This window comes from Syngnathus scovelli, chromosome 10, assembly GCF_024217435.2.
Source record: "Syngnathus scovelli strain Florida chromosome 10, RoL_Ssco_1.2, whole genome shotgun sequence".
NCBI classification, from domain to species: Eukaryota; Metazoa; Chordata; class Actinopteri; order Syngnathiformes; family Syngnathidae; genus Syngnathus; species Syngnathus scovelli.
The window spans coordinates 7,601,141-7,628,486 of NC_090856.1; the positions used below are offsets into that span (position 1 = coordinate 7,601,141).

At 38.1% G+C, this 27,346-nt stretch overlaps 1 protein-coding gene across 3 annotated transcripts in view; it reads left to right on the top strand.

The window, feature by feature from the left end:
* Positions 1–27,346, top strand: part of negr1 (neuronal growth regulator 1) — a 92,149-nt gene that overhangs the window by 21,597 nt on the left and 43,206 nt on the right. For all 3 annotated transcript variants that reach the window (XM_049732208.2, XM_049732207.2, XM_049732209.2), the window contains exons 2-4: positions 1,402–1,640; positions 14,913–15,038; positions 24,193–24,324. In XM_049732208.2, the coding sequence (XP_049588165.1) occupies positions 1,402–1,640; positions 14,913–15,038; positions 24,193–24,324 (497 nt within the window). The remainder of the gene's footprint in view (positions 1–1,401; positions 1,641–14,912; positions 15,039–24,192; positions 24,325–27,346) is intronic.

The following is a 27,346-nucleotide window of genomic DNA, read 5'->3' on the forward strand; positions in this document are numbered from 1 at the left end:
ATTTTGAGAGTCATGGTTTGTTTTTATTTGATGATTCTTAAATAAAGCTTTTTACCCTTTCTTTCTAGCGGCCATTGAAGCCTTGTTTCAAGACAACGTGGACAATTGTGGGTGACTGTGTCAGACCCTGATTCTTGTGTTTGTCTGACGAAATGTTGAACATGTCACAACATTTGTCGCAGCAGTCGTGGTGAAGAAAGAAAGAGAAGAGAAAAGCCTAGTTGGCTGTTAGAAAAATGGGGTTAACTCAACGAAACCTGACAGCATGTAATAACAGAACTTGCAGGGGTTCCATAGTGGGACAGGTAGCATTTGTTGGCGGCATCTTACACTCGCCACCTAGACTTTAGCCATGTGTCTATTTTACCAACAGTGTCCAGCATAGCATTTTTATATAGAATATTGAATATGTGTGCGCATTAATGTGTTTCTGTGTGTGTCTCTCCGTAAATGAGAGAATAAGAATAAGAAGAGGCAGATAGAAATATGTGATTTTTGGTGTGTGCAGTGTCTATAATAATATTAATAATTAATAATTTAATAATAATAATTTTGTTATACTTGTTTACTTGTTTGTCTGTTGTGAGCCATGTCTTGTCACCGTGGGATAGGGGGGAACGAAATTTCGGTTTCTTTGTGTGTCTTTGGCATGTGGAGAAATTGACAATAAAGCTGACTTTGACTTTGACTTTGACTAATGCCATCAGCACTTGGTATTAATGATTAAATATTTGGTACTCATACCGATATCAGTCTGAAATGAAAGTGGTATCGAACATCCCGAGCATTAAAGTTATAAGGACCAGGTCAAGGTTCCATCAGAACTTTAAAGCTACTACACGTCTAGCACGTGACACATTGTCTTTTGAATCTGTTCTGACTAAAATAAACTTTCAAGACTATGGAGTCATTCCTAAGAGAAATGTGCTGCTCAGTGTTAGAATGCTTGGGCTCATTCACGGGTCATCCAGAAGGATAATTACCCAAAACACACAGCTCTCCTGACTACACTAAAGTGGCCTTCTATGGGCCCTCATGTAAATCTTGTAAAACCATTATAAAAGGGTTTAAAACATGCAGCCTAGAGAGGGTAAGCTTTAAATAATAAATATTGGTAGCAGTTTGTGCAAGTGACGTAAACCAAAAGGCCTTTTGACATATGGCTAAAGCTCACTGGAAGATACAGAAACTGTTTGCTTGTCGTGCAACAAAATATTAAGTTAGGGCTAAGATCAATTTGTCTCAGTTGTATGGTTACCATAACACGTTACAATTTAGCCATCAATTGTACCCAGTTATGGTGGCACTTCAATAAATCTACATGCCTCCTACATGGACTACATACATGATACAAGTTTAGAATTTTGAATACCTCTAAGCAGCATTTCTTTGTTCCTACAGGTGCTACCTGTCGGATGGAATCTCAAAAGGAGCCTGGCTAAACCGCTCAAGCATCATTTTTGCAGGGAATGACCAGTGGTCCGCAGACCCTCGTGTGTCTATTGTGTCCAGCGTTGGAGACAAGCATGAGTACAGCCTTCAGATACAGAAGGTGGATGTAACGGACGATGGTCAGTACACGTGCTCAATTCAAAGCGAACGCAACGAAAAGCCTAAACTTCTCAATCTCATTGTGAAAGGTATGTCATCTTTTCTTTTATGTTGGTTTCTGCAGTGCTTGACGACAAATGTTTGAAACGATAACTTTTAGTCATTTTTAAGACTTGGTAATTTTTCTACTTTGTGTTATCAAAGTCATTATAGACATTTGATGTGTTCAAATAGAGGTTCTATTCATGTCACCAATTCATGTCAGTCATAATTACATAATACTACTCCTGCATATCTGCCACCATATGTGCTGCTTTCTTCTCATCTTAGTCTTATTGGAAGAGCAAGTGCTTTAAGAATTCATACTCTAGAATGACAGAAAATCTCCCACTGACATTTCTTTGGTGGATGTGAATCAACACGGTTGGGTATATTTTTTGGCAGAATGTTGTGCAGCACAAAGAGGTTTGCTTGACTAAAGCAGCTTTAATTTATTTAGGCAAAAAAAAAAAAAAGATGTGAATATTTTGAGATAGAGATCATTAGAGTGGTAGCATTCTCTATGTGATACTGAATTAAAGAACGTCTCCAAATATATAGCCATTAAACATCATACAAACGCAGCATGGATCCTTAGAGGAGAAAATGGAATTTTATTTTGCGCATTTTTCTCTGTAACATGGTCAAAGATAGCATTTGAAAGATTAGTATTTATCACACAGAATAGCAGGAATTATTGCATGTCTGATGGTTATGTTTAAGATTTTGAGCTGCTCATTGTAGTGATAGCTCTGTCTGTCTGAGCTTTGTGTGACCTGTAGTGACCCCCGCCCGACCTCTTGCGCAATGAGATAAAAACGTCACTCTCTGTTTTCTATTTTAGGGGAAAATAGTTACCATAATTCCCGTCCGTCCTGCTGCAAATTAAAAGTGAACTGAAAATTAAGGCCATATGCATTTCAAACATGGTACCTCTAATATTAAAATTTTGAGTGAATTGATTTTGGTTAGAAAGTGTGTAGTTGAACTATCACTGATAAAATATTGTGGTAGCATTTATGTTGCCCATCCTGCTGCAAAGACAGGCGTGCATATATACTAGCTACTGGTGACGAGAGCATTTTCATTTGCACAAATAAACACGGGAGCCTGTTAAAGTGCAATTACTGTTAAATGTCAGTCAACATCCTTGGAAATACAATACTGCCTACAAATCCTGTCATCTAGGCCATTTCACCCATCGCCTACCATGAGCTCAGAATTTGCAGTGCTCTCAGGCTATGATGGTTTTACATATTTTCTAAACTGTTATATGCCAACATCCATCTGCTTGCTCTGCACTTTAAAAGCGAGTGGGTATGAAGTGAAGCTGTAGTAGGTATGAATGCACCATAAGTGTCTTTTGAAAAAATTGTGCTTGCTCGTGTAGTTGTACATTACACTGGGTGGCAAGAGACGTTAGAGAAGCTTACTCTTACCTCCCTTTAGTAAAAGGTGACTCCCAGAAGGCTTATGCATTCAAATCAATTCTACTGGTACCATATAGACATGGCAGTGCTTAATTTTTCATCTCACTCAGAGTTGAGGTCAGAATATAGATACCTCGGAAGAACTTGAATGAGAAAAGTTAATTATATTTGTTTTTTTAAATGGATGATATATGTATATTTCTACTTTATTGAGTATATGGATGTGTTCAAAATGAACTATGAAGCCGTGAGGCCATACTCTGTAGTACTGTACGATATTGCATTGTGTCAAATTATATTGAATCGTATACGTATCGTACGTATACACGTATCACAAGGCTCACAGAGATACCCAGAGGTCCTCACTTGTCTTTAATGTTCCCTATACTATGAGTTACCACACAGAATTGCGAATCAGTCAAACAGATTTAGTTCCAAGAATGATGAATACCAGAACGATACCAGTATAATCGACTACAAACCGTGGAGCCTTATCAAGCACACAGATGTGCAAGAATGTGTAACGCCGGATTTAATATTCATATACTGTCGTAGTCTACGCCCACACAGAGGGCCAAAAATCTGTATGTGTACCAAACTTGGTCTTAAATGGTTTTAAATGGTCTAAAATTATTGGTTTTAAATCGTCTAAAATTATAAAGGGTGCCATATAAATGTGTACAGCTGGAAGCAAAATAAATGCAGTAATTAACAACTCAAGTCTGTTGGCAGAGGAGCCATACACAGTAGGTACTTGTGTGAAACCCTTGCAATTGCACCGAACTTAGTGAATAACAATAAAACAAAGAAAATCGAGGAGGATGCTCAGCTCTGTTAACACACCACTCACTGCAACTTCTATGCAGGAGTGCTTTTTATTAAACACGCCCACTTAATTAACACGGATGTCTTCACTTAACACGTGTCTTCACTTCAACCATAGGTGTCAAACTCAAGGCCCGGGGGCCAGATACAGCCCACCACATCATTTTATGTGGCCCCCGAAGACATCTTGTGCATTGACTTCATGTGTCAATACTAAAACTACAAATTGTCTTCACTTTAAAAGAAATACATATTGCTAGAAATTTTCGTTACCATTCATCTTTTAAATATATTTGAACAGTTTTAGTCTCCAGTTTCAAACCTAGTTATTCATCAGTTTGTTGTGTGGCCTATACTGTATATAATAAAAGGTCTTGACGGTCATGATGGCCCTCCGAGGAAATTATGCTTCAGCCCACGACAAAAATGAGTTTGACACCCCTAATTTAGACGATCAATTTTCTGTCATACCAAGAAATAATAAATACAACTAAACAAAACATAAAATAGAAACAATATATAATGCAACTCAATGTCTGTATGTGTACCAAACTTGGTCTTAACTGGTTTTAAATGGTCTTATATTGTGAAGTATAGAAATGTGGATAGCCGGAAGCAAAATAAATGCAGCAATAACCAACTCAAGTCCCATTATGCAATTATATGCTAAAGAGGCAGAATCCAACGCCTTCATTAGTTCAAACATTTCTTTTTTAATGATCATGCCAGATTGCATAAAATTGGTGCCTACACAAAAATCTTTACTTGGCACATTGGTTGTGTAGTTTTTGCATAATCCCGCTAACAACACATATTGGTCGTGTCATTTTTGAGTAATCCTTCCGACAAATCCTCTACAACTATATTTTTCAAGTAACTTTAGTTCTTACATGCAAGGATCGGTGGTGCGTTCATGTCTCTTGTGTGAATATTTCCTATTTGCACCAAGCCTCCAAACATGTGATCAACTGGAGTCACCTGCTTGGCAGGCAGTAATGATCACTACATGACCATCATGTTATTGTAGTTGGCTTTCTGTACAACATTCTGTAATAGGAATCTTACCGAGGGTGTTCCGGGTCAGAGCAGCTCCTCACAACAGGCCATATGGCACAAGGCAGCTCAAGCTACCGTGCCAGTTTTCAGCGTTATGATAATATAATTCGCAATGGCTTGATTTCCTAATGGCTGGAATCATGTGTGTGAGGCCAAACAAGTGGAACGAGTAGGTTGGTTACGATTAAGTAGTATTACGATTCAATTCAATTGTGTTCGGCTGCTGCTTTTGTCATGTTTGTTAAATATTTTATGTAAAAATGTATAAAAGCTCTCCGAAACCCAAACTAGGGGTGCAATACGATTCAAGAATTGTAATTGTTTAGCGGTCCAAATCGCAAAGTTAAGTCAAACCTCAACTCATTAATTTAGATGCTGTGTTTGCTTCCCATATCTCCATTCATATTTAACAGCACTCACCAGAATTATTTAGAATTTAAAAAATATAATTGCTTTGGTATAGCAGTTTTAATTTTCCCCATTGGATCACTTTAGTTTTTGCTGTGTTGCAGTTGAAGGTGGCTTTTGCTGATGTTTTAAAATATACAGATTACATTCACAAGAAGCTGTCTAAATTTAGCACAAACAAAAAAAAAAAAACACATCAAGGTTAATGGGATCGACTGAATTAGTGAAATGTAATGTTTTTAGCAAGATTTTATACATAACCTATCCTCCTGACCATTTTTTCGTCTTGTAGCGAGGATTGAGAGATTGTGATCGTTCCAACTACACCACACAGCCACCATCCTTCTCTGTTAATTAAGATTGTAGATGTGTTAATGCATTAAATATGCACCCTGTCTAAGAATATCTTGTCACAGTGAAAGGGGGTTTGAGGCGTTTTGCTGTCATGGCCCTTGGTAGTCTGTTTAATCACAACACATGCCTCTGGGCCAAGCTGTTGAAATGCATTCACACATTTTACCCGCACATGTTTTTTAGAATCTTCATTAAAAATTACAATTACTGCAATTTATTATTATTATTTTTTTTTTCTTAGTATTTCACACTGTTTTCTTAAACTATGAGGGGACCGGAAGATGTCGCTGATACATATAGTCCTGTAAAGGGTTAACAATTCTACAAATGTCAAGACATAATCCGGCAGGTGAGGAAAAATCTCACAGACATTAATATGGATCGGAGCAGATGTGAAGAGAGAATTCACCCGCCCGACCCTGTAGGATGACTCAAAGGAATGTGTGGAGGTTTGAAGCTCTGGGTTGTCAATCCATTCACTATGTCAGAAGAGAGTGTGCTTAATGAAATATTGTGGCCTTGCTAATCACATTTCATTCTAATATGCGATAAATCTGTCACTCCCATAAATAATTACAAGGTATACGTGAAATAGATGTTTTTCCTGTCTTCGTCCAATTACCTACATGTCGCTTGAAAGCATGCGTCTCCACTTTCATTGAATGTGTACATCTCATATATAATTTGAGATACATGCTCGGCATTTCAACACCAGCTCACCGTTAAGTGTTTGTCAAGAAGCAGCAACCCACACCTAACCAGAAGGTCACCACATGCATGTCAAGCAATATACAACAGGTAATGCTAAGAAAGAGAGCTATGGGTGGAAAAAGTATTACTCATCGTGCTTAGAAAAAGACAATCCACACTGCACCCAACTATGATTAACCCATATCGTACAGATGAGCTTTATTGACTGATTGCTTAACAGTTTAACTGAATGCCGATATCCTGTAAGACATTTTTTATTGGTGTGCATTTTGTACACAAAGACCCTCATGACGGTCTATGTGCTATAATCAAGTGCTCACAATTAAGGTAACTAATTAAGAGTAAGTTCCCAAATGGGGATGCCTTGTAAGCGTCTCAGTGGGGTAGTGAGGCATTCAAACAGTCTGGCTTTAATGTTGCAGGGAAACTGTGGTGAGAGTGCACCCTAGTGAGGATAAGCGGTTTGAAAAATGGATGGATGGATGGACAGACGGAAGCACTAATTGTCACTATGCCGCTTATGTTACGCAAATCTTGAAACGGTCTTTGTCCACCTTAATTCTCTGAGCTGGATAGGGAGAATTACCGTATTTTCCGCACTATAAGGCGCACCTAAAAACCACCAATTTTCTCAAAAGACGACAGTGCGCCTTAGAATTCGGTGCGCCTTATATATGGACCAATATTGAGCCACTACAGCAGGCGTGTCCAAACATATATGGATTTATATATGGACAAAGTTTTAAAATGGGCCATTCATTGAAGATGCGCCTTATGATCTGGTGCACTTTATACATGGACAAAGTTTTTAAATGGGCCATTCATTGAAGGTGCGCCTTATAATCCGGTGCGCTTTATAGTGCGGAAAATACGGTACACGTGTGGACGTGTTTCAATAAATAGTTTAAAAACAAAAACTATTGTCTGCATAAGATTGTTCTGTAAATCTAACTGCAGACAATCTCACACTCCCTACGTTGCAGGAACCATTTTGGAAAGGCCATTTTCTTTTTTCGCATGACTCTGCCACGGTTAACCCAGTTGAATGTAATTGGTGTCTACTGTGTGGACTAAAGCACAGTCCACAGTCCTCAGGCTTTTGTTTATCATACACTTTATCACAATTAGAATTCCGGTGAAACAGATTTTTAGGGGGTGAAGCATTGGCAGACATCTACGACAAACACTGGCTTTAATTGGGCAGATAAATATCACAGGCTGAGCTCCCTGTCCCTGCAGCACAAGTGCATGCATCAAGCTGAATACAGACTGACCACCGGCTGTGGGGGATATCCACCCTTCTCATCTCTCAAATTCATCTGTTGGCCAGAGTGCAAATCAAGACAATGCCCTGTCAGCTACTTGACAACATTGCTGAAGCATGACAAACAACTAGAATTCAAAAAGAATGAAAAATCATTGATATTTTATATTTAACAAGATCAGATTTGCTGGTGTTCTGTATGAACGCCTTTTATTTGAACAAGCCCTCCAAAGGGAGAACTAAACAAACGAGATGGGCTGACATCTGTATTCTGCAAAGCACAGGCTCAGGGTTTTCCATAATGACCAATTTATTGAATATTCATGACTTTGGCCTTTCCCAACACCTCAGTGGGACAGAATTGCTCTGTAGTACACACGAGTTGTTCAGACACGATCGTGTCCCACCACCCTGTGGTGGATATTGAACGTCATCAGAGAATGAATGTGGCAGCTGACACCAAACTATAAGTACCCGTGGGTTTTAGTGAAGTCTTTGTACGTGTGCGGTGAACAGCCATGGCCACCATATTTCTTATAACATACTCGATGACTCATCGCAATGTATCATGAATCTGGGCAGGGTCATGGCAATTGCAAAAAAGTGTTTAAACTTTGAAAATGAAGGCTTCATCTCTACTCAAGAATCTAATTGGAGATTAACATGAATATTTTAAGGAAATGGCTTATCGTCATTACCAGTGCATGAACAAGGACAGTTTCACACACAATGATGATGGTGATGGCTAAAGCAGTTTGAGGCTTGACAATCGAACGTTCCTAAAAGTCTTTCAAAAATGACCATGCCTCAGCAAATAGGGATTTCCGATAAACCATCATGAAATATGGAGATGCATGGGAACATGATTTTGTATGGGTGGGAGAAAAAAATAATCAATATAGAATCAATTTATTCTATTTTGTCAACACAAATCAATATTTTTTTATCTTAATTGATGCATGGAATTCTTTTCTTGTGCCAATTCAAGACATGCAATACCAGGAGTGGGCGATATTTAGAGCACGCATGACCGATTACAAATTACATTAATTTATGTTGACTTCAGGACTCTATACAGAAAAGTGCTGATTTAATTAATAGCATGATACATCTATAATCGGTCGAGTCAGACTGTACAACCAATCAACAGCCTGAATAAGCCAATTTATTTATTATTTAAACAAAAAAATCCTCAAAAATGTACTCTGAAAAATTTGTTTTCATGTATTAATAGATTTTTTTAGGGTGGGCATATTTCACCCCAGAGTAAAATAAATATTTTTGAAATTACTTGTTGACATGGTAAATACGGCTCTCCATAGAAACATATTATTAACACCAGAAATTTTAATCATTACATTTTTCTCAGGGCTAATGAATATTTCCATTGAATGCGACCACTAAATTTTGCATTGAGGGTATGATTGTACAACTAGCATCAGCTATAGTATCAATTGTCTTAATACACTCCATGTACGTATAGTCTGAGTGTAGGAAACCTTGTTAAAGAGCAGAATCCGACACCCTACTGTGATGAGTTCTTTCATGTGACTGCACGTAGCATGCTCGCAAAAGTACCCTCCACATTAATCATGACCTGGACTTTAGAATGTTGAACTCTGACCTTTCCGGTCTGTGACAGATGGGGATGAAGCTTTTGTCCTCCCGTTAGATCATTGATTTTATACATGCATGTGCACACACACACATGCCATAAGACTTCATTGGTGTTTGAAATAGGCTACAGTTTTGTTGCGAATATAAAGAAACACACCTTTAATGTACTTTTAAAGATAATTTAATAAGCTTGATCTCAGATTCATCTTGACATCCTACTGATTTAAAATAACCAGGGATTTTTTTAATGTAAAAAAAATATTACCCTGCTGTTGTTTATCCCAAGCATGATGTTGTGGCTGAATTTTTGAATAAATTAGAAAGTAATATCACTAAGTGGCTGATAGTGTATCTTTGAATTGAATGCTCAGCTCTGCAAACCCATTGAAGATTGCCACTCGTTTATTCAAAATCATCAGTTAATTTCCTTTATTCTTGACTTTCCATTGCGTAATATTATTTTAAAACGTTGATTGTAACATTCATCAGCAACCCCAGACAATGTATGGGATCTAACAACTACAGAAACATTTTAATTTATTCCAACAAAAAAAAAAAAAACATGATAGAATATTTTAACATTACTTTTACATTGAAAATATTGGCTATTATTTTCATATCATTTGTGTTTTTGTTCAACAGCCTGATAAACCCAAAGCCATAGAAAATACTTACTGGTAATAAATAAATGAAATACAGCAAGTAGATTGTCTAATTTTGATAGACTTGTATACTCTTTGGAACCTAAAGAATTCCATCAGCCATCTTTTTTGGCACTAAATGTGTTTATTAGAGGAGAAATTCCGTGCAGGAAAAAAATATTTTTCATACACATTAAATGATGCGTTAGAACAGAGGCTTACGTGTCTGCTGGCATACTTGGGATCACACTGTACCACGCCATCACACACAATCATCACTCCCTCAGGCTAATTTCTGTGGAACATTAGGAGGGTGAATCGTTGAATTCATCTCTGATGAATCCATTATGGAATAATGCTCATAAGCCAGTCTGCACTTGCTTGGAATGTATTTGTGTCTTAAGTCATTTGCTCTCCACCACCATTTCTCACATCTCCATTCTTTATTCATCTAGCCACAGTCTTAGCCACACGCAGGAGGAATATGAGGAGATGCCAAGCAGCAATAAACGCTGATAAGGGTTATATACTGCCTTCTACCACTCCACTCTGAAACTCTCGCATGCTGCCAATATTGCTGCCGGGCCCACTTCAATGCGTAGGGAGGAAAAAATAAAATACACTTTACCATGAATGTCTATTTTCCTTTATATCGTGACTTTACGGCTTAGTGTTTTGCTGTAAAAAATATCACGACTGAAATGATATCAGCTTAGACCAAGAATTATGGGAGTGTTAAGCATCCTTTGTATACATATGAATGAATAGACGACATGTACAGCATATAATGTGTTTTTTTTTTTCTTTTCAAAAAGCGCTACAATTTCGAAAAGCCTCATTTGACTTGCAATTCCATCGGTTTAAACATAATGATAATTGCTTGAGTGGAAAAAGGAACATTATCATTGACCATTGGTAATTTTGAGGGACAAAAAATAGTGTCCAGTGTGATCACAATGATCCTTTTTACAGTACAGTAGTTTTTTATTAGTTCCAAAATCGGCCACTGTTGTTTATTGGTGGCAGATTACATCGGTTTTGCAGATGTGCTTGAGAAGTAGCCATGTTGAAAGGGACCATCAAATGAACACTCAGCTCAAAAGGGGCATGTCAAGTTGTGTCACACTGGTTACCCCAATGAAATATTACTAGCTACGCCCCTGCTGCTTCTGTTCTTGTCAAGTCCATTCAAAATCTTCATCTCGCTTTTTGGGTTTCTAATTTTTTAATTTTTTTTATTCCGTATGCAGTGTTTTTGTTTTATTTTTGGAAAATATTCCGTACTTCTGCCTTGCCACCCTGCTTTCGTGTCCTTGGGCCCACCACAATAGCAATCTGAGACGAATATGAATCATTTTTATTTATTTACTTATTTTTGTTTTACCTTGAATGATTGCGCTAGGCCTACAAATACCTTGGTGTAACATAAAGTGTCAGTGTTTGTGTTTACTTTCAGGATGTGCTGCTTAATTAACAAATTTGAAGTTGGTCCTTTGCGCTGCAGTGTAGGTAATGAAAACCTTGAGGAATAGCTGTCTCATTACTGATGTGTACTTTACAATCTACACACACTGATATTGTTTACATGTGTATTATAATTCATATACTGTATATATCTGTTTAAACAAAGCCTTGGCGACATCTAATTAGATGGTCTTAAAGGTAAAACGCTAATATTTCCCCAAACTACAACTTTTGTGCTGCGTAGTGTTAATTCAAAAAATTATCTACACTCAGATGAGTTTCTGTTGGAGTTTTGTCTCAACCATTACAGCCCATTATGTTTAGCATGGATAAGCACCAAGGACAGCTATCGAAGCCCTTTCTTTCTCCATTGTTCTGTTTTAGAATGTGAATAACAACTCCTTACATCCCTGCAGTTGCCTTGAGGTCAATTAGACCAAGTGGCTAGTTCTCTTCTCTGGACTCTAATTGGAAAACTCGATGGCAGTGCATTTAGTCAGTAATAGAGTGTTGTATTTATTTATTTATAAAGTTGGCATGGCAAGGTCTTTCAGAATTCAGAGAGGAGCTTGGTTGCCTGTATGTTACTTTGCAGCTCCAGTAGAATTGCTATGCGTTTTGATAATGCAGCTCTAAGCGCTTCTGTAATTCAAGGGGGCATCATTAGATGCTTATTTTTTTCACCCGCTGTGTCTGACAGGAGAGAGAGAGCCAGAGAGAAATGCTGCCTGGATCAGCTCTGGCACCTCGCTCTCTGCACCTCCCACAGGGCTAGAGGAGGGGAAATTAGAGGAGAATGAGAAAACATGACAATCATTGTTGTTAATGAATTAGCATGCTAAGGAAACAACATGATGTGCATGCAGGCGAAGGAGAAGGGTTGGAATGTTCTATTGTTTAGTGGAAATATCATTGTTATTGATGTGAATAAAAGAGCCCTTAGACTAGAAATAACTGATTGGGATTTTGTTGTTATAAAATGGCTGTTTTGTAAGCATCATCTGTCACAATAATCATTATCACATACAGAGCTAAAACTAGATTGTGTTTCCATACACAATTTTTGTGTTTCGAGTTGATGTGTACTAATTTGACCCAAAGCGTTATATTGTACTTCTGTCACATTGGTGTGATTTATATTACAACGGAATTATTAAATATGAAGCTAAAAAAAGATACTGCAGATTATGGCGCTTAGAGGGTGACTTGAAGGGGCGTTTCAGTTTACGGGAAAGGTCAACTAAATCCACCCGTTTCTCCCAGGACAATTTTACATGAAGCACACCAGTCATTGCTTGTGCATAATCAAGCCCTTAACCCATATAGAGAAAAACATGCAAAAGGAAAATATTCAAATTTTTGTTTGTTTTTTAGCAGATAGGTGGAAAAGTGATCATTTAAACCAAACATTGCAGAGTGAATATATTTTGGCATTCAATGTGACCAATACTGCATTTTAATCATTTATTCACTTTCTGTGTCATTGTTGTATCCTCTTTGTTGTCACAAACTGAACAAAATTAACCTAGACACTGTCATAGCCAAACCGTTTAGCACTCATCATCAAAATGTTTGAAAAACCAAGTAGTCCTTACAAACAAACGATAGTATCAGTAGCCAACTACATTTTCAATTTTGTGCTATCAGACACAGAGGAGATGAGTCAACAAAGGGTCCTACAGCAAGTACACACAAGAGTCTGAAGTAATAACCAAGATTCAACACAGGTCCGTTTACACCAAATATCCATTAGCAATTTCCTCTCACTTTGATGCAGATCTGTTGCTGTAGAATAGTGCGGGAAAAAAAGGTCATAACTGCTGATAACTCGTGTAAGGAGTTGATGTTATGTGTCATACTACCCCCCCCCCCCACCACCACCACCACCACCACCCACCTACCCCGAACCATTATGGCTCCACGTATTGATTATTAATGATGAGTCATCCAAAAGGTTTGTCCGAAAGGCAATCTCAAGGCTCCCAGTTGTTTTGTTGTGTACTTATTGAAAGGGGAACTCAGTGAAAAGTGTTGACTCATCTTCACATTGGATTATCTTGCAGTGAGCTTCAAGAAGGGTTTTAAGGGCGACACACTTTACAGCACGGTCGACCTACTTGGTGAATCAAATTGTGCTGATTAAAAAAAAAATGCTTATACTCCTTTACTGGTGTGAAATGTTTGTCCACACACATGACTCGCTAAAATGCCCACGTCATTGACTTGATTTTTGTCTGTGGGTGTCTCAACTTGATAAAACTCAAATAGTTCAGAACCAGAAAAATTATGATTTGGTGCCCAGTGGTGACAATCGACTGCCCTCAATAGAAATTTCTTCACTTTTTTTCTTATCTATGTTTTATTATCACCTAAGTGCTTGGTTGAGATTTTAGAGCTTCTGCCTAGATATCCGTTTTTATAGTGCAGTATACTGTGTAGTAAATTTAATTTTCTTCTTGTAAATGTCATTTTGACAAACCACTAATCCTACCTATTATTTTTGGAGCTGGTTGAACTTGGGGTTTTAAGCACTGCAGGCCTGTAAACATATTAAACATACCATAGTTGTTGGGCTACTCAATGTCTCACAAAAACAGATAAACAGATGTCTGTAAATTCAGTATTTTGAAGGACTCCTTTCTTATCTTCCGCTATACAAGCAAACACTGGATCCAGAACACAGATAACACTCTCTCGCTTACTTGATGACAAATGCAGCAAGTCTCCCTTATTAGAGCTGATTTGATCAGATTTTGCAGTGGTTTCTGTTCAAGTTTCTGAATAAATGCTGTGAGGAAAAAAAAAAAAAAAAGCAAAAACAAAACACATTTGATTCTTGCACATATACTACTTCCTCCAAATGTCCCAATTCCACATAATTATATGACCTCAGGGTCCATTATTTATTTTTTCCAAGATAAAGCTCGCATAATCTGTTTTTAAGTCATTAAAACCTGAGTTTGCAGTTTTGTAACTGCTAGCAACATTTGAATGTCGCATCACTTCACCGCTCGAGTTTCGAGCCAAAGCCACACTCCTACGAATGTGCTTGGTAAACAAACACAAACTGCTACATTGCTTGTGTGACTTATTCGAGTGTTGCAAAATATTAAATGTAACTCGTTTGATGTTGATTTTTTATTTTATTTTTTGCAACATACAATCAATTAAAAATCCAAAAGAGGTGCGTGGACGGCAACAATAAACGGAATCCCTCCGTCATACCTTCTGTCTCTCTAGTCTCAAGATCAATACAAATATAATACAATAGAAAATTAACGAATTGATTCTTATTCTACGCCGAGGATACAGTCACTGTACTGACCGTCATTATAACCAACTCTATTCATTATGTCCGGTATTATTCATAGCCATGTCAATTAAGGAACCCACAATCATTCTTGTGGGTGGTTGAGTGCCTTTCCGTAAACGCTCATTTAATTGCCATCAGCCTCCTTCAATAACCCTGAACCTCTCTTTCTTCTTTTAAATGCTTGTTTGTATACTATATTTCATGCATATTTTAAATGTCTATATTTTGCCTCCTAACAGTTCCTCCCAAGATATATGACATTTCCTCCGACATCACGGTAAATGAGGGCAGCAATGTGTCGCTCATCTGTACGGCCAGTGGGAAACCTGAGCCAGCCATTTCCTGGAGACACATAACCCCATTAGGTGAGTTCACGTCACCTCACGCATACACATGCTAATGAATGGGTGGATGCACAGCTATTTGGATGGATGCACCTTCAGAGGAAATGAGGAAGCATGGTTGAGATCAATAGGTGAAAGACTGAGAAGAGATGGCTGGTGGTTGTGTTGTGCATTGAGATATAGACTGGGGAGGGGGGCTGAGATGTGGGTTATGTGGTTGGCAGGATATATGAGTGAAGGGTTGGGGTGGCGGTAGATGTAAAAATAATTGAGCACAACACATCATGCAGAAAGGCATGTCCTGCAATGTCATGGATGTCCGTATAAAGCATGCACAATACGCAATAACAAAGCTTTGTCCTTTGTTATCATACAATTCTATATTTTTCGCGATGAGTTAATACATTTGTCCAGTTTCCAAAACAACTGCTACATATCTATATCAAGTATAAAGTAAGTGACAACCTGCAGAGAGCACTTACAATGTATTGCAATATCAATATTTTGCATCAACTGGAGACATGATTCCATTGCCAACCTCTGAGCTTTTACTCCAATCACTGTGCCTGTGAGAAAGATCAGACCCAAGATGTAAAAAAATATTTATACAGTATATATTTCTTTAAATAGCAAGAGGAATTTTATGCTCATAAAATTTTTAGACACCAATGAGTAGTGAGGATCAGTGCCTCTCTTCCTCGGAAAATAATTTCAAAGGAAACTAGTTGAAACCGTGAGATGGGCAGAGATGCCTGGAGGCATGCCGGAATTGAAATTGACCTTTAAAGTCAGTCATGTCAAATACGGACAACATAGTATGTCTCCTTTTATAAAGAGAAAGGCCAAGAGGAAAGGTAAATACCATTGTTCAAAATGTATGAAGTTTACTTTTTAGAAGTGAAAGTTAAGTTTTTAGACCGAAAACACAATGGTATAACTTTGACATTGGGTATAAAGACCGTTCAGATTTTTCTTCTATCACATCCTTTCATTTAATTAGAAATAACAGTTTGAATTTGTAACTCAAAGACCCTCAACAGACCTCCATCTCACCGGCTCTTTTCCTCTCTAATTTTTATATTAATGGATTACAGCTGGCTGTGCCTATCTGAGAGCTCTGCGGATGACTGCATTTATCTTTTGGCTGTCAAATCCTCCCGCGTGGTGTTCTTGGCTGATTGTGTTAGCTGAGTTTTCGGAAGATGATCAAAAGAGTCATCCTCGGAGTCCAAGTGGCAGTCACTCATCCCGCTTTGAAGTGTCCGCACTTTGAAGTCTGTCGGCGAAGAAAATGATATGCTGGTCGAATGAAAGGGTGCAGGCCCGAATGTAATCACAGGCTGTCTCCAAGCACATCAGAAACGAAGCCATTAGCTATTGGATCTTTGAGTTGACTATTGTAGGTGTGTCAATTTGTCCAAAGGATGTGGGAGCACTGAAATGTTGTAATAGGCTAATGTCCTTTTACCGGAATGCCATAAAATCCTTTGGCTATACAGAGCAGTTTCCTTTGGCATACGCATACTGTAATGTCTTGAATGTGCAAGCGGCGTGCAAGGTCTCAGGTACAAGTGCTCATTGGAAAAAGCGTCAGACCCGTCTGTGCTTTGAGTTACACTATTTGTCATTGTCTGCAAGTGTCAATTTGAAGGATAAATACATTCATTTCCCGATTGTATTGATTGCTGTAACACGAGTGATGTTATAGTAGTGCAGGTGTTTGTCCTCAAAACAGAAGTGAAGGCTCTTTGGTCACTTTTATAAGTGAAAGCTGCAGAAAGGCCTTTTTACAGTCACAAATGTTGACATATGGCTGGCATTATTTTTTGGCTTTAACAGTGAACCATTATCGGTGGGAGCGGGGTTGTTTCACACTGGATAGTTCTCCTGCAGCATTCAGTGAAGTTTGACAGAATGATAAATTGGCCTGACTGCCTGTCAAATTTTTATTCCCTCTGAGATTATTTAGATTTTGCTTTTTTTTGTTTGCTCCTCTACATGACTGTCAGTTGACATCTAATACATTTTGGGTATTCACTGTATTGCGATCATTAACTATTTATTGGGAAATTAATGTTCTTATAAAATAAGGCAATTCTTCTGTAACAGAGATGCACATTGCAAAGTAGATTGTTCACAAGCAATGTTTTCTCTTTTGTCAAGAGACAAAGCCATGTCATTAAATGCTGAATAGAAGAGCAACAGTGCCCGTAGTATATGTCTGGAAGAATCACAGCCTTTTGTATAACAGCTTAATTAACCATTCTTGACAATCCAATTCGCAAACATTTGAGGGGATTCGAATATCGGCTCAGGCCTACGTGGGTAATCTCCCAGTACTTTCGCATTTCTCCCACAGTGCATGTTCGTTCACTTGGAGACTATAAATTGAGACATAAATATGTCTTCCTGAGATTGATGTAGTTTGTGATTTGACCCAGCTGATAGTTCACAGCTTCCAAAAGTGATGCTCGTGTTTTTGGTCCCCAAGTTTAAAATGTGTTTCAAATGAGCTTGCAGGGTTAAATTGAAGCTGAATATCAATGAGAAACACCATTAGCAGAAGTACATTGGTAAGATTCCCAGAAGCCACTCTCGCATGATAAATCTAGCACTTGACATACCTACTTACTATATGCTGAAAGCCTAAAAAACTTGATCGTATTGCCTCTACTACAGAGTACTTAGCTTTGAGTGAGGTAACCGCATATAAACACATTTTGGTGTGGCTGAATTGCTGATCAAAAGAGCTGCGAGTTTTAAAATTCCATAGATAATTATTCTACTCTGAAGGTAGCGTCAATGGACATTAATGAAAGCCAAATGCATCACAAATGAGTAATGAAAAGACATGCACACTCTTATTCATGAATGTGTAAATACAGACAGGAGTCTCTGTTGGGTTATTTGGTGGTATATGCCACACCCACACATACATCTCAAAAGCCCCACCCCCCTTACACATACATCTCAAAAGCATACCGTATTTTCCGCACTATAAGGCGCACCTAAAAACCTCCAATTTTCTCAAAAGCCGACAGTGCGCCTTATAATCAGGTGCGCCTTATATATGGATCAATATTGAGCCACTTTAGCAGGCATGTCCAAAGTCCAGCCCGCAGGCCAAATGTATATATCTTGTATACATATATGTATATATATGGACAAAGTTTTAAAATGGGCCATTCATTGTGAAGGTGCGCCTTATAATCCGGTTCGCCTTATATATGAACAAAGTCTTAAAATGGGCCAGTCATTGAAGGTGCGCCTTATAATCTGGTGCGCCTCATAGTGCAGAAAATACGGTACCTTCCACAAAACCTGCCGCCTTGTAACAGCAAAGGGCTACGTCAGCAATGTGGTCAACCTTGACATGGCCACAATACAGTGAATGATGCCATTGCCTGTGTTGACATATATCGCTAGATGCCATATGGGGTGACAGTAGCTGATGGGAAATTCTTGACAAATCTGCGACATTACTCTGGAGATTGCTAAACATCACCCCACAGCAGATGGCTTTTCTGCACAAACTATGTACTTGATCATGTCTATACTTGAATCCTAATGCTGAACAACTACACACAAAAGGATTTTCACATCTTAAAAGATTTTTAATCGCTGATAGACCCCACACAAAGGTACAAAGTCACAGTTGCGTTCATATTGTGCGTTCTACGTGGATAATTTCAGCAGTGCGCACCACATATTAAGATTCTGTCTCACCATCAATTTCAAAACCAGTCCTGGGAGGTAGAAATCTCATGTAATCATATTTGATCTCTCCAAAATGAAGAATAGAAACTCAGATATGAGCAAATGTCACCCGAGTGCTTCCAGAGGCAGGAATGAAATGAAAGTAAAAATGGCAACGTTGTCGAGAAAAGATTAGGTTGATAATATACGTCTGGCTCTGTCTTTTAAACCCATGACCTGCACAGTGTCCATTCTGATTGAACATGTTACATGCAATAACTCAGGGATAGTTTTCTAGGTCATCGGGGTGATGCCACATGTATTCAGACTTGGCTTAATGCTCCTTTGGCAAACTCCCATTCCAGATTCAGGCTGCCTCACACGGTCAACCAGGTTACACACCAGTAAAAGAACAAACAGTTGCCTTCCGGCCCACACCTTGTGTTGGAGGACCAGAAGGCATCTCAAGCCACTGTAGCAATGTGGGCTGCTCTCTCCTTTTAAGAGTTAAAAGGATTTGTGTGATTGCCCTTGGTGGTGTAATGGATTCCTCAGCGATGCCTGTACTATCTGTGTATTGCAGGCCTGAAGGAAATGTACAACTCCACTTCACAATGTGGGAAATTGCTAACTGCTTCAGTGTCTGCATTGAATTTAAGATTATACTTGCTATGATTTTTTTAATTTGGCTTGGAGTCACACTTCTGTCAGGTTAGTCTCTTGAAAGTACATCTCCACAGCAGGTCCTCGGGTGCCTGAATATTACAACTGAATTATTTACCTTTTTTTTTCTCCATTTTCTTTGGTGTATTTTTTGTCAAGGTGTAATGTCACGTATCAAGGCTGTCATTCTTGCTGAGAGGCTTTTGACCTTCTCATCCTATTGTATCCATGATCAATTGAAACACTATTTGCTACCTTGGTACAATAATGGAACTCAATTTCACAAACAATAATCAAGACGCACAATAATGTTATTGGATCACAGGACGAGTAAAAAGAATGCAATCATAAATTTGATAAACATGTCATGTGTTATTTGTTAAATCACACAGCAGTGTCAGTAATACTAACAACTTTAGCACATTGTATTTTATTTTGCCTCTGTTTTGTGTTACTACATTCGACAACATTTTTCAATCATAACAATGTCCAAGTGGGACTGTGAATATCTTTATTACAGCTTAGCGAAATACATTTGACTAGGAAAATTAATTTGGCAGTCAAGACACAGAAACAGGATTAAGACATATCTCTGCAATGCCCTCCCCAATCATAATAAAAATTCCTCAGTGGGCCAAAATGGCTCCACTGCTCCACTGCACCTAAACACTGTACAATGTACTCAGGCTTGATTGACTTATGCTTGGCAGTGGTGTCAAATAATGCTGATGTAATCATATCACAGTTTATATTTACTACTGTCTTCATCAGTGATTGGCCAGCATAGTTGTCTCTGATGGCCTAAACACACACAAAAAAATCTGTACTTTTTTTTAACCAATCAAAGTGTACCCTCTGTGTTGCCACATCAACCTAATCTGCCCAGAGCCTTCAAATTTAGTACTATGACTGTGGTTTATGTGACTTAGATACAGGATAAAATGAATTCACATATTTATCACATGTTTGAAGATGATTTTGGAAATCATACAGCACACTGTGGCACCCAAGTCGTCCCTCCTCCACTCTATAAGAACTGAGTGCCTTTGTTCTCCCCAGTGAACGTTGGACACAATGGCGAGTTGCGTAAGTATAATTATTTGGCCCATTTTTAGCACCAGAGCATGCAGTTAACTATCTAACTATTGTATGCCTTCATCTAGAAAAACAAATCTGTTATAGACGGCACAATTTACAGAATAGCTCGGTGTCATTATTTAGATTAACGCACAATCTTTTGGGCATCCTTTATTAGCAATTGAACATGATTTCCGTATGACGTCATGATGCAAAAAAAAAAAATAGTAATAAAACTGTGCTTTTCGGAAAAAGAAGTCAAGTCTGGCTATTCATTACAAAAGCACATCACCATGCGCTGAGGACCAACTTCAAAATAAGTCTACCAAGACTGATGTCTACATATTATTTGGTAGACATTTATTTATTAGTTGGCCTTTACAACACTGTCTTGCATTCTTCCCAATTGTGCACACCAAATAAACAGCCAAGTTAGTTTGTTAGCTACTTGCATTACCCGAGGACTCGTTTCACCACAAATTTTTATGGGATTTCCTTTTTAGAGTCAAGGGCGACATTAACTAAGACATACTAGTCAAATGTTGCAGTATTTTCTCATTATTTAACAAGGGCATTATTTTAACCATAAGGTGCACAACGGGTGGTACACTCCACTTGTTCCGCAAACAAGTATTCACAGCAGTACACAAACAAGTTAAGAGATTGCCAGAAAAATATCCTGATGTGAAATATCTGAGCCTGACTGTGTTCAATTGGTTTGATAACAGGATAAAGAATAGTACAATAGACACTCACAATACCTGCAGCTACCCCTGCTGTTGGAATGATAAGAGCAGGTTTTACTCATTAATGCATGAGGCGCCACAGCAACGTTTAGCTTATTTCAAATCTGCTGACAAAACACTTGCGTTTATTTAAATGTATTTTCATAAACACAGTAGCACACAAGTTTTTGGTTAAGGTGCGAAGAATGAGTGTTCTGCCCCATTTGAGTTCATCTAGGAAATCTACTTAGTATACTAGATACTGCAGATTTATTTATGTCCATGTGTTAGGTTATGAAATTTAATGATGTGGTTCAAAACAGTTTCAACATTTTCATAATTCATATGTTTTCTACACTTTCAAACTACCCGTGTGTATTACTGTTAGGCTCAGATGTTTTTCCTGTTAGCGATTATGGATATTTGTGTAATTATAGATAGAAATACAGTCCATTGGAAGATTTGGGGAAAAGGAAAGAACAAAAATACTTTTAGGAAACAATATCACGTTACGTTTCCGACTGGGAATCTTTCCTTGGAATAATCCTGGAAGGTCGAAAACATAAGAAAAAAAAAAAAAGCTTTTTTTGCAAAAGCCTGGCTGGGTTTTGCAATGAACAGTTGGTACATTATTTTTATCTACAATGCTTTGCGGTTGTTATAAACTAAACTGTTTGAATTGTAAATTATTATTTCTTGCATAAAAGTTCAGTCTTGCTATGTAACTCCTGTAGCAAAGAGTGGTGTCTTATGCTATTAAGCTTCTCAAAAAGTCCCCATGTGAAATCACCAGCATTTCATTGAACTTCTTGGTAAGTGTTATTGGACGTATCAAGCATACTCAGCATCATGGGTCAGTTCCTTTCATTTTATTGCCCTGTTAAAAGTCACAAGTGTACACTGCGGATTCTTTCGCTCTCAGTTTCACAATTCCTCATTGCAGTGATGCACATTAGAGTTGTGCATTTGGGCCGCAGAGCAGGTCAACAATGTTTTTCAACAATTGCGAGAAAGAGATGTTTGGGATTTGCAGTGAAATGTGTATTTGAGTTTATTAAAGAGTTTAACGACCCACAGAATGTAAAAATGCATTATGATTAAATACACGGAACAGAAATAAACTTTAAAACTGTTTATACAGTAAAATGCATGTAATTGTCACTTACATCCTTCTTACCAAATGAAGCACTGACCCGTATGTCTTGGTGGTCTTCTTTTATCTATAAAGCTTTGACAGGCTGGACTGTTTGGAGAGCCTTTCGAGGCAGCGAGAATTTGAAGAGGTCTGCATATTTAACTAAATATCACTCTGACAGCCTGCTTTATTACAAAGATTAGAATCTTGGTCAACATCGTGTGGAATAAAGGAGGCTCTATTATGTGAATGTCAAGTTCTTCTGGAAGCCACCTGTTGTGCTCATGCTCATCATTTGGCAACCTTATTGAATTCTATCAGCCTAGCAAATAAGGGGCGATTGTGTTGCTTGTGAAATGGAATTAGTAACTAGCTCAGATTAGCATTTAACATTAAATAAGGCAAGGTGTAATGTATCAAATAAAATCATGTGACCAATGAATTTGGCTTTGTCATGGTTACTCAAATTCTCGCGGTTGAAGCTATAGGTCACACCAAAACTGATGCATAGGACAATCACGTGCCAAATAGATGTTTACCCAGTTTTCATTGTGCAAAAAAACTCCCCTGTCACATGCCATACTGACATACCTCGATATGCTCTTCAACGAAGCTCATCCACTCGCCCTGCTTCGTTACAAAGAACAAAACCGATGTTCTTTTATATCTCCCTTTGTGCACCTTTTATAATCGGAAGGCAATTTTTTAGCCTCATCCAGTATCGCTTTATGGACCAGCCATTTAAGTCATTTTTTCTTGGTGTTGCATTTATTGTGTAGCCACTGATGTCTTTGTTGAGACTTTGAACTTCATTGTTGCTACGGCAACCGTGTGAGGAAAAGAGAGAGCTAATTATTGATGGTGCCCCCAGTTTCAAGTTGCACATTACATATTTAGCACATAAAAAGTCACAGAAGCTCAATGAAAAAAAAATAAAAATAAGAGATTGACTATAACAAGCTTGAGGTGTAGAATTGAACCTGCATCTGTTTTACAACACACCAAACACTACACAAAATGATTGCAAGCTCCCCAAAATAGAGTCAATAAAAGTAAAATAAAAGTTGGAAAGTCTTTGATATTAATATGAGTAGAATGAGAAATTACAGTCAAACAAATGGATAGAAACACAAATTACAGAATTATATCCAAAATACACAAGAAGAGGAATGCCAGAAAAAATAAATGCGTATAAATAGTTTAGCATGATGCCAAATGAATGAAGGGTAGGAGGTGCAAACCGAGAAGAACAGAACTGTTGTAACAGGCTGCCGACTCACCATGCGTTGAATTGGTTGCATCAGTGAAAGCTAATCATGTTAATGAACTCGGAACTAATTGACTGGTAACCTGTCAAGGGCGCAGCTTCCCTTCCCTTTCAGGCTATAAAGAATCATGGATTAGAAAAGAACCATGTTTTTCTGATTGCAATATATCAGCACCAAGTTTTCCAATGAAAGTGGTCACCTTTTTCTAGATCTGCATTATTTTTGTTGCCATCATGCTCGTCATGGTGCTTTGTTATCTAAAACACTGACCTGTGCTTGCTCTTTGTCCTTGGTGCACGAGAAGCTCTAAATGCACTTCCTGGAGTTAATCATGGGCAAATTAGCGTTGAAGATGTCAACATTTAATTCCCAAACACAATATCTATAAGAGTGCATGAGTACACTGCTCATCCGCTGCTGTTTTATGATGAAAGCAAGGTCACCAAGAGTTTATTACAGCATTTTATTGAATTGCTTCCCCAAGACTTCCTCGCATAAACCACGGGTAAGTGCAAGATGATAGCTATACTATATTGAGTTTACAGAGTGTGTGCATGTGTAGTGGTCTTTGTCGACATGCAATAAGCGCCTTCACTTCTCTCTCTTTACAGCCAGGAAGTATGACAGCGGTGAATATCTTAACATCACTGGCATCACAAGGGACCAAGCTGGAGACTATGAATGCAGCGCTTTAAATGACATCGCCTCTCCTGACACCAAAACAGTAAAAGTCACAGTCAACTGTAAGTACACACCATCATTCTCTGCATACTTCACACTGGCCTTTCAGCCTTATAAAAGAGGCAGGCGCAGCCTTCAATGATAACACTGCCACGTCCCTGATCATTCACCTCCTGAAACTGCGCCATCCAAAAGTTTCAGAAGAAGTGGAATGCTTAGCATTTCTTAATATTTAATGTGATAAGTCCCTTTTTGTCTGTGCATATAGGTGATTAATTCACGCTAAGGGAAGGTCTGACTGTTCCAAGCGCTATTCCATTATGCAGTTAATGAGTCTTCCAAAAGTGTGAGGAGACAGTAATGAGGAGCTGTGACATTAATGAATGATACTGGGCTTTAGCTGCTGTGGTCACAGAAGAACCACAAGTAAGAGGCGTGAGAGGGATTGATACCGTTGGCTTTCTTTTAAAGTGTTCCTACTTTTATTCTTATGGGTTTCTGTATAGATAGCTTGTGCATGATCTCAGTTAGCAAAACCTAAAAGTGGAGTTGGCGTTTTAACAGTCCTTGCAAGATTGGAATGTTGCCTCACTTCACTAATCCCTCCCTCCCTCCCTTTCTTCCTTGGGTCTCTGACCAAAGTCGTGCCCCTGACTAACATCCACATGCAGCAGATGTGCACTGTCTGCAACTTGTGCTGTAAAAAGCCTACAAAAATCTACAGCTGCTACCTTGGCACGATTTATTCGTAATGGAGTGTTACTATGAGACGCACTGGTTTGTTTTAAGTTTTGGTGAATGTACCATCAATAGAAAATCAAATAGGGGTGATTAATTTATTTTACAAGCAGAAATGTTGCTAAGTCCAGGTCACTTCTGAATCCTCAGCTGCTTGACAGTTTAACAACTATGACAAAGTATGATTTGTTAACTAAAAAAAAAAAAACCTGTAAGCCATAAACTCTCCTTTTAAAGGGAAGTCAACTCAATATTTTATTTGTTTGCTGGTCCAATATTGTCTAATATTGAGTTTCCTTCAGAAAAATCAACATTTATTTATGTACCGTAATTTCCGGACTATAAGCTGCGACTTTTTTCTCAAGTTTTGAACCTTGCGGCTTATAGTCCGGTGCGGTTTATATATGGATTGTTTTTAACTAAATTATCATGTTTAGACGAGTGGGCCCTCATAGAACATAAAAAAAATGTTTGAGTTGGCTTCCTTTTAAGGCAATTTAAAAGCCGGCAGCATTGAAAAAAGGCTCCTCTTGGACCAGTTTGCAAGAGTTTTAACTCAAGTTTCGAGGAATAATTTACCCATTATATACTAGTTTTCATTATTACCACAATGTCGAGCCCTGCAATGTATGCGCTGTACCTTTTCCAGCTCATTGCTATGGACGCTTTGGCTCTGGCTTCATTTTGAAATTGACTCTTGTGGCCATTATTTCTGTGTAATGCCTGGCGCTAATGAGCTGGGTCTGAGTGGGATTTTATATGCCAATTATTTATACCTCTGCTGAGATACGGTTTCAAGGATGAACAGTTATTATACTACCATTGTGCTGTGCTCCGAAATAGATATTCAGCGATTCGAATAAAGCATGTCATCGTCTGAGGACACATTTTCGTGCGACGAGCATATGACTTCTCCATTCTAAATGAGTGAACTGATGAAGAAAACTCTGCTGTCAGACAAAGTTACCACTGCTTGAGCACCAGAGTCATGTTTTGAGTGGGAGTAAGCTGTCGTTCCTCAAGTGTTAAGGCAGTGTTTCCTGCCCTGAGTTATCAGGCGCTGACAGATCGTCAGAGCGTTCCTGTCACTGAGCAATTGCTCATTCTTTTTTATTGATTTCTGACATGGTGGAAAATTGTCTGGACCTTGTGGCTTTCTTCCTTTTGGTGATTTGTAAATTAGCCCATGGAGAAAGATGCGATATTTTTTCCACCTTTCCATGCATTGTAATATTTTTTTAAATGCATATTTTTTAGGAGGTTAATTGAGAAACTCACCCAATGGTTTTGAAGTTAAGGAAAAAAATATCAGGTTTTCAGTACAATATCCACACAAGGCACAACTTTTGTAGATACAAGACACCTGCTTTACATTAGAATATGTCACAGCACATCACAAAAACAAAATTGACACAAAAACAATTCTCATAAAGCAATTCTCATAAACAATAGTTTAACAACTATTTTTTCAGCAATCCAAGCTAAATAATTTAACCATGTTCCAGTTGATTAAATGTTTGAATCAGTTAAGAATCGACTACCAGTAAAATCCTATGAGAGAACTCCACACAGCGAGTCTGTAGCAGCAATTCAAACTATCAACCTCGGAATTACTACCACAAATCATAAACAGCATTAACAAATTTACACCAGGTATTTTAGTATACTATATTATCTAAAGAGAAACTCATATGTATTAAAATTCCATGTAATACTTAGCTTTTTACACAATTTATTGTTAAAATATGTTGATTAAAGCTGTGACATGAGGTTTGCCAAACTGTGGAACCCCAAACTGTGCTGTTGACATCGAGAGACTCTGTTTACTGAATAAAACATGAGTTGTTCTTTTTAACATGCTGGTGAGAGATCAATGACACGACATGTCTTTGATGGTCTGATTTGAGTGAAAAGGTTTATAATGTCTATCTGCACACTGTATATGTAGTGTAAATTTTCATGCACTCTTTGACATGAATATTTATGATCCTTGAATTATTCTACCTCCACTTGCTTCAAAACCACGAGAAGTAATTTGACCCATTATAAAAGCCTGCATGTGCAAAATTCAGATTTTTCAACACAATATTTTAATGTTTTTGACACATTTGTGGTGTTCTAACTTTTCCCATATTTTCATTTTTTATTTATTTCTATTATAATTTTATTTTGATGTTCTCAGTTACAGGAAACATGCAAAGAGTTGAGGAAGCAGATCACCACAGTTGATTTGTCGGCCCAGATGGTAAACAATGTTCACTCTTTCCATGGTGCAACTGTTCTTCTGCGAGGAAACATTTGGACCATGTCCCAGTTTCTGTGACTCACAGTAGAAAAGGGCAAGTG